This window comes from Rhamphochromis sp. 'chilingali' (genome assembly GCF_963969265.1).
Source record: "Rhamphochromis sp. 'chilingali' genome assembly, chromosome: 21".
Lineage (NCBI taxonomy): Eukaryota > Metazoa > Chordata > Actinopteri > Cichliformes > Cichlidae > Rhamphochromis > Rhamphochromis sp. 'chilingali'.
Genome location: NC_137949.1, coordinates 2,077,898 through 2,092,223, shown reverse-complemented (window position 1 = coordinate 2,092,223; position 14,326 = coordinate 2,077,898). Strand labels below are relative to the sequence as shown.

At 40.3% G+C, this 14,326-nt stretch overlaps 1 protein-coding gene across 1 annotated transcript; it reads right to left on the bottom strand.

Annotated features, from left to right (window-relative positions):
- Positions 1-530: 530 nt before the first annotated feature.
- psma3 (proteasome 20S subunit alpha 3) lies at positions 531-11,486 on the bottom strand. The gene is made up of 11 exons (XM_080870808.1): positions 11,377-11,486; positions 10,419-10,501; positions 10,092-10,215; positions 9,270-9,371; positions 7,040-7,113; positions 2,889-2,961; positions 2,737-2,802; positions 1,793-1,839; positions 1,497-1,564; positions 1,092-1,156; positions 531-696 (listed from the first exon to the last, which is right to left on the bottom strand). Exons 1-11 carry the CDS (start codon positions 11,395-11,397, stop codon positions 652-654), a joined length of 768 nt encoding a protein of 255 aa, XP_080726934.1. The 5' UTR covers positions 11,398-11,486; the 3' UTR covers positions 531-651.
- Positions 11,487-14,326: the final 2,840 nt, after the last annotated feature.

Here is a 14,326-nt window from a genome sequence, read left to right as displayed (position 1 = left end):
AAGCCCATTATGTATTCATGATTTGAATCCTGGGTTGTGTGAAATCCCAGAAATGCGCCTTAGACAAAGAGAATCTGTGAACTAAGGTCTGTTAGGTTAAGTTGTGGTGATCCTTGGGTTGAGGGATTTCTAGAGGGAGTGTTCGCCCAGGGCGCCAAACAGGCTAGGACCGCCACTGTGTATAAACCTACTATAAAACCACTAGTTAGTAGTATTCATGTGGTTGGAGCTCTGCATGCAAACAAGTTTGTTTTCCATTGTTGTTGTGTTTATTTAACCAATCAGCTGACTGAAACACTGAAAACTGTTTGTTCCGCAGCAAAAAAGTATATTTGAAAGGTGGAATTAAAGTTTCAGTGCTTTTGAGATTGTTTGGATAAAATACTTTGACAAAGATCAGTTTTTAGTTTAAACAGTTTCTCATCCCTAATGTTTTTTTGCAGATTGTACAAACCTCTGGGTTCTCTCCAAGTCACAACAGATTTATAATCACTGTTTATCAACACTCTCCCAAAAAAAGTAGTGTGAACTTTCATTCAACTTTTATTTTTAAAGCTGAAATTCAAACTAAATACAAGACAACAGATGTGAAAGTTTATGAACTATAAAACCAACAAAAGAAACAGATGCGCCCGTCAGCAGAGGATGAGTTTACATGTTGTCTTCATCCGAGTCGTCCTCTTCTTCCAGAGAATCCTGAAACACAAAAAGCAGTCACCTGAATGCACTGCCCACCACATGAAGTAGAACGACTATGGAAATACGTTCTCTACTCAAGGCAGACACAAATATCAAAGTCGTAAAAATGAAGGCTGATTCCAAGAGTCGACCCTTACACATTCACACGTTATTAGGTACAAGCTCACGGCGTGTCTCTACCTCCGTCCAAAGAACTGTTTTGGTCTGTACTGTTAGATGTTCACAATGGTTAAAATGAAGCCCTCCACAGTCTGACATCTAATATCTGCTGTGAGATCCAGCCGTCCGAGACGTTTGTGGCCAGACGCCAACGGGTGACATCAGAGCAGCGTCACAGTGGTCACATCTGTTTGTGTTGGATCGTCTATCTGCTACAAAGGATTTTCACCCACCTTGGCATATTTTTCTGCTTCCTCTCTGACATCTTTGGGTACCAACTCGTGTCGTCCATTTGTGACTGTAAGAGAACACATGTCACCATGGCAACCACAGCACTAATGAAGAATTACTTGGAGTCTTTTTCCAGCTTGTCTTAAAGCTCAACATTATTCTGCATGTTATGCTTCTTTATTTGTCTCATTAGCTTAATGAGGCCGCGTGCAGCTCATGGATTGGTCAGACAGCCAAGAGGCAGTGACATCACAGGAACTCAGTCCAGTGAGCGAAACCTTCTGGATTGTCATCATCCCTACATGATGAAGGCGTCAGCTGACATCACTGTTAAATCTAGAAGCTTCACACTAAAAGTAGAGACAGACAAACGAGTGGACAAGAAGCAGAGCACTGATGGTTCTTACCTTCTCCAACCCAGCTGAGCTCCAGCTCAAAAGCCTTATCCTTAACCTCATCGTGAACAATGTAGATTCTGCAAACATCAAAATACAACACACTTTAGGAAGACAGGTACACCACGTGTGCAATGTACTTTAGACTTGCACTTTACACAGTTCACTTGCAATTTTTCTGCACTACAGGACATGGGAGTTTCAGTTCCCCTTTTCTGCACACACACACGCACACACACACACACCTCTCTTACAGGTGACACAGTTCAGCAGTTCAGAAAAAATGAGTTTGGAAGTTGCTCACTCACATTTTGGCGACCTCTTTAACCAGTTCTCTGCATGTCATGTCCTTCATCTGAGACACACACAGAGGGAACAAGCAAAGATAGTATCAGACACACTGATCTGGATTAGGAAACTAATATTATTCATTAACTATTAATCTGATTTTTTCTTTTACAACACAAATGTCCCAGAAATATCAGAAACGTAACTGAAAATGTTTTTTTAACTAAACGTGTAAAAATGCCTTTAAACATTCCTAAAATGTCAGTGACGTATGTGCAGAGAATGTTTTACATTTTAAAAGAAAAAATAAGCAATCAAAATATGCAGATCTCAGAATTGTAAAGAAAAGGTTGAAAATAGACATTTCTTTAATAATTATGTTGGAAAATGTGTCAAAAAAAAAGATGCCAGAAAAACTTTTTTCTTTCTTTCTTTTTTTAAATATACTGGTGGTGCCAGTGCTGCACTTCAGCTCCCAGTAGATGCAGCTATGGAAGAAATGTGAAAATCCCAGGTGATTTCAGAAAAGCTGACCTCTGACCTTGCAGTGACAGTCACCGGGATTCAAACCTGTTTGAGATTTTGTTTGGCGTTCTCACCCTGACCTTGAGCTCGAGGTCACTCGACACATACCTCAACAGCCTTTTACGGCTGCGGTTAAAAAGGTCAATATCAAAATCACATCTTGAAACTACTCGAAACTGTTTTTACGTGAACCTCAAACATTATTAAATTGAACCTTTTGACTTTGTTTTAACCTGAGTCACAGTTGAGGTCAGGATCAGCTGCTTTACAGACACTGACGCCACCAGCTCACATGTGTTAAGGTGACACGTCTTCATTATCTTATTAAAGATTTGTTAGTGCGAAAGCTAAAGTCGTGGTTATTTGACAGATGAAGAACTGGATCTAGAATAAGAGTGCAAACAGAAAACTCATGTGAATGTTGCAGGTTCAGACTCACCTGCAGTTTTTCAATCTCAGTCTTGGCAGCTTGTTTTGCCTTTCCGATGGCACATCCCCAGTAACCCTGCGCACAAACACACACACAGTGTTGTTACTGCTGCTTTAACCAACCTGGGTTCCCACCATATACAGATGTGAGAGCAAACTCACGTATGAGATGCCGGACGGGTCGACCATGTAGAGCTGGGAACCGTCGTCTTTGTCGTATGAGCCAAGGATGAAACTGAAAGAGCAACAACCAGAACACACTCATGAAGGCATCGATTTATTACTGTGCTCCTAGAGTGAAGGAGGGACCGTGATTAATAATAATACTAATAAATAAGAAAAACTACAACATTTCATTTATTATGTTCCTGAACCTACAACTTCCTGTCCACTTCATTCAAACTCAAATTCAAGAGGTGACCTGAGATTTTTTTATTTTTTTAAATGTCAGAAAGTCTTTTCTTTTGGTTGGCTGATGTTTACAACAACGACAAAAATACCGCCCACATAAAACATGAATCCTTTATACATTTTGGGGTAACCCTGTGATTACCCTAACTGCATTAGAGTTTTTAAAATGGATATTTTGTTGCTTTAACCATTACAATGTGAACATCCACATATTCAAGAGAAGGCATCTCAATCGAACATACATCCAAACGTAGGTAAGACACCAGAACAACTGGGACCAGGGCTCTCAAAGTCGTGGCCCCGGGGCCACTTGCAGCCTGTATATTGACGTGAAGAAATCGAACACAGTTTGTCCCTTGAAGTGACAAACTGTGTTAGATTTGTTTGTTGTTGTGTGCAATGTTAAAATGTTAATGACAGAGTCGCACACTAACGTGTACACTTATGTCTGCACTTTGATTCTGTTACAGACAAACACAATGACAGCAGAGGTGCTGCCACGTGTCTGTCCAGAAGGAGACGACCAATCATTTAAGTTTGAGACCCCCGACTTAGATGAATAAACACCAAAGGAAAAAATAAGAAAATCCATTTCTGGAGCAAGTTGTGTTTAAATGACCTCCAACTGTTTGATAAAGGCTTGTGTGTCAACTATATGCTGCTCCGCCTATATGCTTCCTCACCCTGATGGCCTGGAGAAATTCTCTCGACTCTCAAAGATGCACTTAAGAATGAGAGAATCCTTCACATGAGGAAAACATACATTTCCACAAGGAGAGGCTCTCTCTGTCACAATCCTCGTCTTTTATTGACATGCACATCCACACAGGTAACCAACTAACTGTACGCAGCACAACACTAACATGACAACACTGATTGTTTACTCTGAACACAACACTGAGCTGTGGTCCTGAACACATCATGACTTTGATCTTTGACAATGAAAGGAACACAGAGCTGAACAATTACAACTTTGAATCTGTCAGGCCTAAATAAGTTTTTCCATTTAGCACATGAAAGTTGTGTATTTGTGGGCGTGTCCCTGAGTTTAAGGTAAATACAGCAAAGGGAGGCTGTGTCCCAATTCAGGGTCTGCACGCTTGAAGTACGCATTTTGAGTGCGATTACGTCACCGCCACACGACGACGGCTGTCCCAATTCAAAGTGTACTTCAAATGCGCCGTCGATTTCCCCAAATATCAAGCGTGGTCCGGTGCACGCTTCGTGGTCCCATATATCCCACAATTCATAGCGCGGCGGTGGGTGTGGATAATTTTGCCGCAAAATACGGCAGAAGCAGAGCGGCCAAAGAGTGAACTGTCAAAAGTAAGTACTGAATATGATGTCACTTATTTATGTGCGAATGTTTACTAATGAGGAACATTAAAACATTACTGTTGGCCACATGTCGGCAAAGTTATGTGACATTAGTGATGTTTGTACTTTCAGCGTTTACTTGGTTTTAAAGCCTTTAAATATACGCCGTTAGATAGTCGACCTTAATCTTACAGAGAATGTGATGATTTTGTGGATGATTAAAGTCAGTCATATATCCACAAACACAACAAGCTGAAAGTCAGTGATGCTGCTCGGTTTGCAGTCCTGAACATCACGGCACAAGCAGGATCCACTGCACTGTTAACGTTAGCTATGTTATATTGCTGCCTCTGTTCGGTGGTGTCGAGCCAAACGGACTTTAACGTGTGTTTGAACGAGCTGACGGTTCACTCGTTAAGCTGAAAGAAAGATGCTTTAATCACAGCAGTCACACATGTGTCCACTGCACCATCTGGAACTCTTCTTGTTTACACTCGTAATAACACAAACACTAAATCCTGCTTCTCTGTGCTGTTGTGTAGCAGTGTGTACACCTGAGACTGTCACCTGTCTGTCTGTCCTGCACTCACTCTCTGTTTCTTTCTCTCTGATTGTGGAATAAAAGTATGAACATGTGTTTATAAGTTACACTTGTGTTTGAATCCTGCAGCTTATCACACATTTGATTTCCATGTGTGACAACTGCAAGTGTCCAGAGTGAGGACAGACTGAGGGACCCACTGCTGCACATCATCTGTGAGGCTTTGCAGCCCTGATGATCCACCAGGACAAACTCAGCAGTGTGTGAGGAAGAGGAGGAGGAAGAGCTAGCAGCAGCTGACAGATGGAGAGAATAGACAGACTGTTCCCTGTTTGTGAAGGACTGCTAGGAAAGTTTAACATAACTGTCTGTGCTGAATCAGTCTTATTAGGTAATGTTCAAATAATGTGATCATCCCAGTGTTTCCAGTGTGGGAGAAAGTACTCAGGGCCTTCAAGTTACACACTATGAAAGGCAGCAACAAGTTTAATGTTCAGAAACCTAAAGTCTGTATCAGCAGCAGAATGGAGCTAAAAATAAATGTTGGTTTCAGTTCTATGAAGCTTTGAGGATTTTGGATCAGTAGCTGCTGTGTTTGTTGCATCATATTGCTGTAACTGTTTATATGCTTTATATATTCTGAGCTAAGTTGATCTATAGTGTCACATCATATTCTATAAGGATGTTATGTGTTTGTAGACTTTCTGCCCAGTTTGACCCATTTAGCAGACGTCAGCCTGTTTAAGGCTCTGATATCTATTCTGTGTGACTTAAAGCAGTTATGACATGGTCTGATTTTCTCACCCAATAAAGGAATATTTCATATATCAGTCGACTCTTCATTCTATCAGACACAGTTATCACAGCTCGTACATTTGCTTTTTATAAATATATGTAAGCATTGAGCCAAATTTAGTAATGCCAACATATTAAACAAACAATATTTGCCTCTTATATATAACACATCTGTATACACACTGTCAAAGATACTCGTCTTTGAGTGAAGATTTAAGGTGATAGAAAATATAAATAAATGCAACTTGAATCTTTGACACAGAGTTCAAGCTCACTGCTGTGATATATAAATAATGATAATCTGACAATACATATAATATTGGCCATATTATATTCCATTACCACAGTGAGATGACTTTAGTCTCATGAACAACATCAGCTAATTGTTGTTTACTAGCTAATCTTAAATGACTGTTCAGCACAGAAATGAAGCCCAACAATCATGTTTTACAGTCTCGTGGTCTCAGCCTCAGACACTCAACTAATCACAGTGATGTCATGACCAACAAAACATTTTTCTCCTTCATTTCTGTCACACAAAGCTGTATGAAACGTTTCCAGCTGTTAGTATCATGGTTGCTAGGCAACCTGAACAGCGCGACGAAGGCTAGTCCCATTTCACAAGCCTCTCACTTCTGCACTTCTCGTACTTACGGTATAGTACGCACCGTACGTAGTGCGCCGCGTACTTCAAGCGTGCAGACCCTGAATTGGGACACAGCCGGAGTCTGACAGTCAACAGGAAGTGATATCACAGAAGTTCTCCCCCCCCTCCCCCACCGGGTACGTACCTCAGTCAGTCATCGCTGTGATGTGTGTAGTACATTTGGATCATTTTCAAAATAATACATATGATAATTATTATTATAATATTTGTACAATACTTTATGTCACCTGAGCTGTAAATGAAGTTTGACTGATGACGGCTCTAACATTAGAAGGATCCAATATGAAAAGGAGCATCAGCGGTCTTTTCTAGTAAGAGGGTTTAATCAGGAGCCGTAGGATGACAGCAAAGCTCAGGAGCGAGTCGCGACATAAATGGTACCAAGCTAAACTTTAATGCTATCTGATGTGATTGTGTGAATGAGGAGACTGAAGCGTCTTTTAGACAAAATGACTCCGGCTCAACACGAAGGAGGAGTCAGACAGAAGCTCAGGGTTTATTTGAAAACGCTGAAGGAATAGAAAACGTGACGGCAGCTCTGCTTCATGTTTTCATAATGTTAACATAATTACTGAAACTCACCTGCAGCCAAACGGCCTCACAGCGCTGTACAACGTATAGGCATGGACATACATGGCCACTCTGTCTGAGAGGTGCTGCAAGGAGAGGAAATACTATTAGATTAAAACCATTCAGATCCCCCTTCTGTGGCCCCAGACACAAACAAGCACATGGTATTTGCTAAAATGATTTTATATGATCGATCAACTAATTGACCAGCTGTTTTAGACGAGAGGCATTATAAGAAATCCTGCTACTATACTAAGAACAAATGATACCATGTATGCAAAGGCAAAGTCCCTAATAGCAGCTTAAAAAGGAGGAAGTTAGACTTGTAGCACATTTGAATGGGCTCCTTCGTCTCACACACGTTCACTGGGTGAAAATACCTCGTTGATGCCAAAAGGTCATTTCAACCAAGCTACATTCAACTACAGCAGATGAGTTAAAGCAGCACAAGCCCACACCAGATGCCACTCCTGTCAGCTACGGACAGGAAGCTGGGGCTCCAATCAAATCAAAGTGGCTCACCTTATTAGCCAATAGGAGGGAAGTGTTGCCTGGTGAAGTGTGAACATATGTTTCACTTTAATTTATGCTTCTCTCATGTGCGCGCTTATTACTTGCTGTGATTCGATGCCTCAACACTGATTTCCTAGCTCAGCTGATCAGTAGCTATTAGGGGACAAAACTGTTTTTGCCCAACTGCAAAGTCCATGTCCTTGACAACAATCTGGAGGCAGAGCATTTATAAGTTTGATTCTGTGTTTCCTCAGGTGGTTGCTATAATACAGAACAAGAACATTAGAATACAGAAGAACTGACAAAGACTTTTTAAGCTTCCAGGGACGGCCGTTTAACCCTTTAAGACCTACCATAGAACCAAGTCTGCCAGAGCTTATATTATATTTTTACCTGCTGTGGAGCCATTTTTGGGAGCATTTCAAGTTGCTATACATCAATACAACCATTACAGCCCAGATTTTAATAATATGTATTCATTAAGTGCATAGTAATTACATAAATTGCAAAAAAGTGCAATAAACTACAAAAAAATTGAAAATCGTTTTTGTTTTTTTAACATATATTTGTAGTTAGAGAAATTTAAGAGGCTTATCCCTCAAAACTGTAAATACAAAAAAGTTGCACAAAATAGTTTCCCACCACAGGAAATTTATTTTGAGTGTCTTCATAGTTTTATTTTTGAAATACACCAATTTTTATACACTGCAGGAAAAACGAAAAATAAATATTATACTGCAAATTTGCAAAAAAGCAGCATATGCATCAAAATAAACTATTTCCAGCAGTGCAATATGAGTCCTAAGCATCCCAGAAACGACACAGAAAATCATAAAGTCAAAGATAACTTTTAAAAAGAGCAGTATAGGCCCTGAGGCCCTGATCGCAAAAAAGACTACATTTCCGCGAAAATGACGTCACTTCCGGTTTCGGCCAGGTAATGGCGGAAATGCAAAAGTTCGTGCTGACGTCTATTCCAACGTAGGAAGTGTTTTGAACAGCTGATCGGATCGGCAAAGCGTGTTTCTGGAATATTATGTTTTTGTTCCTGCAAGCGCTTTTTATGCAGTTTTTGCAAAGCTTTATGTGGAAGGAAACCGTGACCGAGGACAAGCTGATGGCACAATATGTAAGTACAACTCCTCCGGTTTCATATGCAAAAAAAATTTTTGCGCTAGCTTACGTGGTTGCAGTGCTACCGGGATTTAAAAATAGTTACGCATAACAGAGCGTTCCCGCTCCGATCGGCTCTAAAGGGTTAACACATCGATCCATGGAAAATACACTGTTCCTCCAAGCATCCATGCTAGTAACATAGCTGCATGTCACATGATACAGCAGAGGAGCAGTTTTTAACTTTTTTCTTGTACAACCTGGAGTTTCAGACATTTGGCTGCAGAGCCACATGTGACTCTTTGCCCATCTTCAGTGGCTCCCTGTGGCTTTACCAAAATAACTAGACAAATATGAATACGGCTTATTGTGTAACATTTGAAATGTTTATCCATCGCTGTTGTGACCTTTTACATTTTCTTACTTTCAAACTGAATAAGCTACGATTCCAAAGATCCTGTTTTATTAGTAACATATAATTACTGTTTATTTTACAGCTGGAATTTCATGAATAACACTTTATTTTACTATTATTATAATGACAATACAAAATTAAAATACCCGATCATAGAGAAAAAAAATGGTAACAAAAGACAACAGGAAGCTGATGCGTTACCTTCAGGGGAATGTCGTGTCCATAGTTTGATCTGAAGTTAGAAGCTTCTTCTCTGGCAACTTCAGCGAGTGAGCGAGCATCAGCTAATAGGCCAGCTACTGCCTGTTGAGAGAGAAGCTTTACTTACACATATTCATGTCACAATAAGTCTGTGAACACACAAAATAAAATGTTTCACAAACAGAACGTGGTGACCATTTCAGAAAGTGATATCCTGCAATTTCCAGGTACAAACATCTCTAAGTGAGACGGTGAGCTGCGGATGGAGCGGGCCAGAAGAAACAGCGTTTCGGTCTCATCGAAAGCTTCAGTATGTTCAGCATCTTCAACATCCAAGAGATCATTTGGATCGCAGACTGGAGCAGCTAGGGATCGAACCACCTTCAGATTAGTAGATGACCTGCTCCACCTCCTGAGCTCCTGCTACACCATTTATCCATCTATCACAACTGGTCCAACTTCCTTGGACCAGTTGTGATAGCTATTGTAGCTCAAACTGCAGAAACAGTTCATACTGGTTCTGATACATGCTGAGCACATCCCCTGCTCAAAGTGCCGGCCATGGGCATGTGAGCATCAGAACCGGACCACGGTTCTTTTACACCACGTGGCTGGCTGGGACACCAAGTTAGCCAAGACAGCTGACAGCTTATCACTTTGTGTCAAAGGTTGTCTTTTTAGTCTGGTCTATGAGGCAATGTCGCTTTTGACACTATCCAAAAAAAAGATGAGCATGAAGACAGTTTTCTTTGCGCACCGATGCACACATTTATGTAGCACACTGAATAGACCTGAAATGTTTTTGACGGCTTGTGTGGTTACCATGCCAATGTGTCTGTCGATGTTAAAGATGCGTTTGTTGGAGCCCTCCTCGTACAGTTTAGACAGGACTAGCTTCTCCACCCCGAACACCACCCCATCCTTACAGCGGATTCCAATGGCTGTGCTGAACATCACAACATGGAGACATACTTGAAAATTTGATCATGACATGTCTGGAAACTATTCAGAATTATTAGCACCATTAGCACTCTGGGTTAGGAAGTCAGTTGGTTATCAACACTGTAGAAAAACAATTTTTTCTTCATATTTACACACCACATCACATTCAGCGGGGTCTGGTTTTAGTTTAAAAACATAGAGACTGACCTGCTGTTCTCTACAGCCTTCATGGCATACTCCACCTGAAACACTCGACCATCTGGAGAGAAGGTTGAGGCCGACAGGTCATACTGCAAGACAAAACAGAAATAGCAGCTTCCAATATTAAACTAACTACTGATATTAGTAGCTGGAAAGGACAGGTATATAATCAAACTCACACTTTCATGTGGCCTTAAAGTTTTAATTAATTAAAAAAGAGGGATGACTGACTTGTAGTCTAAAATCATTTGCCCAACTGCCAAAACATGTGCAAAATATATTCAGGGACTGTATACCTGAACCCTCTGAGGAATACACCCAGACTTAGCTTGGTGTGTTGGTAGAATTCAGGAAACTAAAGTATATTTCATTCTTTGTGTGAACTGGACTACTTATATTCACTTTCACCTCAGGTGCACCAAACACCTCATTGGTACCCTGTTATCTGACAGTAGCAAGGTAAATGTTTATGTTTTAAAAAAAATAAAGTTTTTGGTTTTTTTAGAAAGCCTTTGTTAAATAAAATGAACCCCAGTGATAAAAAGTTACTCTTCTCATAGAGAGAATTTAGCTGGCACGCAATTCTGAGTCATTCTGAATCCAGTTTGATGGAGGCTAACATCTAAACACATAAATATCGTGAATTCCTGTAATTACAGTGATAAAACGGATAATTAACGCCACAGTAGAAAGCTTTTTTAATTCTTATAAATTGTTAAATTGACAAAAAAATCCTGAATCGGGACTAAATTAAACTACTTTCAATTTCAGTTTAGCTTCTGTTAGCAGGCCTCATTGTGACTCAGCAGGCTAACACTCTAGCTAGCTGCAGACTGAACTGAATGAACATAATTTGAACTATAAAAGCAGAATATTTTCCGGAAAACAGGACTAAAGACAGACTGATAAACGTACGAGTGTACGTAAGTTAAAGCTTCTTCTCAAAAAGTACTGAAACACTCACCCCAGTCCCGATAGAGCTCATTTTAATACCGACTGTAAATTCTATGCATAGGTCCCATAAAGCGCTCTCAAACCACTCTTCCGGTGCCTCCTCACGCGTTTCACACAAACTTCCGGTGACAGCCTTTTACAATAAAAGCTTAAGTTACATTAAATATAGTTTTTAAAGCACCACGGTTAGGTGTATTTAAAAAATAAATGTCTGACAGATGATAGCTAGATATGGTATGGCGCTGTAGTGATTCATAGACTCAAGATGATATAGTGAAAATAAATAAGTAAGCATTTCTGGAGGATTTTAAATACATTTAAGTAAATTGTACGTGGTTTTAAATATTTTTTTTTAGCAAAAGATTATCTTATATTACAACAAACTCAGATGAAGATTTTTATTTACCATCTAATCTTTGTAAACCATAAGATAAGATAAGATAAGATGCTGTGAAGGGGATTTTCTTATTCAAAGAAACAACTCTACAATCATCCATCCATTCATTCTAGTCTTCTCTGGTCTTTTTTTTTTTAAATCCTTTTTAAGAATTGTTTGGGAATTTGCCCATTCCTAAAGTTCTTTCTATCGCTCTGATAAGTTTCTTTTGGTTTTTGTCAACCAAATCTCTTTGACTTTGGACCTCATATTAAGAGTTTCAGTGAAAAATTATCAAATGCAAGTTCAGCAGTTGGACTAAATTCCAAGTCTGTATTTTTCGGCTTGTATTGGGCTGAAGCAATAACAGCTGAGTTCATGTAACACTGATTTCTATGACAAGCTGGTGCAGTCTACATGTGGTTTGTGGACTTGGAGAAGGCATTCGACCGTGTCCCTCGGAGTGTCCTGTGGGAGGTGCTTCGGGAGTATGGGGCGGTAACCCTATCCTGGGCAGGGTGAACTATTCCCTTTTTGTTCTACTGATAGGGCTCTTTTGAATTACTTTTTGTCTGGTCCCTCACCAGGCAAGATAGACCCTGGATTTTGATTGTTTGAGCCGGGGTTTTTAGGTGCCTGCTCTCAAAAGCAGTAAATTGTTTTATTTGACTGGATCATTATTTTCATTAAGTTGAAGCTCCAAGAATTTAATTTGTTTTTATAAAATTTCAGTTTGATTTTTGTAACAGGCTTTAAATCTTATGCTGGCACTAGCTTGGCCAATATTCAGACTAGACATTTATTTTCGTTTCAACATATCTGAAAAATTCAGCATCTGCCATGATTAGTGCCTCTGTTCTGCCTTTCAGTCCAGGTTTCTCCAGTAGGATTTCTTGATATCGACCACTTCATCTATCTGACGACATGTACAGGAGGATGCACTGGTGCGCCTGTACATGTCGTGCAGGGACCTGTCCTTCCGTATTGCTTCCTCTTCTTGCTCCCCTCTTTCCTGGGTTTCTGCTGCCTGAGATGTTTACCTACAGTAATAGGTCAATACAGTAATCTGATGTATTCATTGGTCTGCTTCATGGATTCTGCCCACTTCCGTCCACTTAGCGTAAGGGTGCTGGATTTGGGTTGAAACCCTCCAAGCACGGTAAGGAGCCTTCTTGTCTTGATGTGAGTGACTTCTATCGCCTCCTTTGGCCAGCTTATTCTCCCAGCAGGGTACCTGACGATCGGCAGGGTGCAGATGATTGCTCAGATCTTGTTCTTCCCATTAAGACGTGTCTGACTTCCAGAAATCCTACCAGTGACTGGACAAAGCTGGACTGAAAGACAGGCCAGAGACACTGATCATGGCAGCACAGGATCCATACCGGCTGGGGTCTGCCACACCAGGTAAGACGACAGGTGCAGGGTGTGCAAAGGTACCTCTCAGACAATCCAGCAGGAGGGTGCAAGACGGGCATACATGGAACGCCATAAACGTGAGCATAGAAGTCCCGAGGTCAAAATGGGACACGCCCTATTTATTTCGTTTATATTATGATGGATACAAATATGTCTAACCAATAAAAACAAATTGTTCAGAGATTATTTGTAAGAAAACTGTAAAGTTTTATTGAGTCTCAGTACGATCAGGGTGGATTACAGACCTGCTGAAGTTTAAACAACTAAAATGTTGTGAATTTCATAATCATCTTTTATTATTTTTGTTTCCTTCTTGAATCAGCAGAAGCAGCTTTGGTCACACAAGATTGAAAAACATTCGTATACAGTTCATTAAAAAATAGGGATAAGAACAGAAACTGTTTTCATTTGGTGACTTAACTTTTTCTTTTCAATGACCCATGAGGAGCCACCGATCAGCGTTAAGGCAAACAGAAGCTCCGCTTTCGATTAGTGACAAACGTCTGATAAGTGAACAAAGAATCTACAATGAGTGATGAAGATCGTTAGCGTTCATTAGTCAACTAATACAAACATGTACAAGTTTGTGTTTGTTTTTTCTATAGTGAATTTACACTTTAACAGGAACAGAGAACTGGACTCAAAACGCCGTCACACAGCAGTAGCAGCGCCACAGGAAGTCGATACACATTAAGATCCCCCCTGGACACACAAGCGCCACCAAAATAAACAGAACCGAAGAGGCAGAAAATGCAAACGGCAAAACAACAGGTGAGGCCATGTGTGGCACAAAAATAAAACAGCACACACACACTTGTCTTTTACTGACTACTTTTGTCTGTTTTTGAGTCTTTAAACTTTCAAACAAAGTCAAAACATGAATCTTGTTTCCAGGTTCGTTAAAACACTGATAGAAGTTCAATGAACAGCTACTAACCAGACACTGTGGTCGACTGAGGGTTTTTTAGAGCACAAAAAAAATTAAAACCCCCACACTAATAGGAGTGCAATGCATCACAATAGAAGCCAACAGTAATACAGTTCGATACAATCAGCAACTGTCTGATTTTTCCTTCTCTGGTTAAAGCAGTAAGCTTGTTGAGCTAAAGTTATGCTGCTGTGCACTAAATAAGACTCAAAAACGACAGAAGCGGCCTTGAGATGGAGG

Bases quoted from the DNA above. Each gene is read 5' to 3' on its own strand.
- psma3 (XM_080870808.1), bottom strand. From the start codon at position 11,397: ATGAGCTCTATCGGGACTGGG. The intron at 9,372-10,091 runs GTAACCACACAA...CTCTCTCAACAG, and splicing joins TCGACAGACACATTGGCATG to GCAGTAGCTGGCCTATTAGC. The intron at 2,962-7,039 runs GTGAGTTTCAGT...TTGCTCTTTCAG, and splicing joins GTGAGGCCGTTTGGCTGCAG to TTTCATCCTTGGCTCATACG.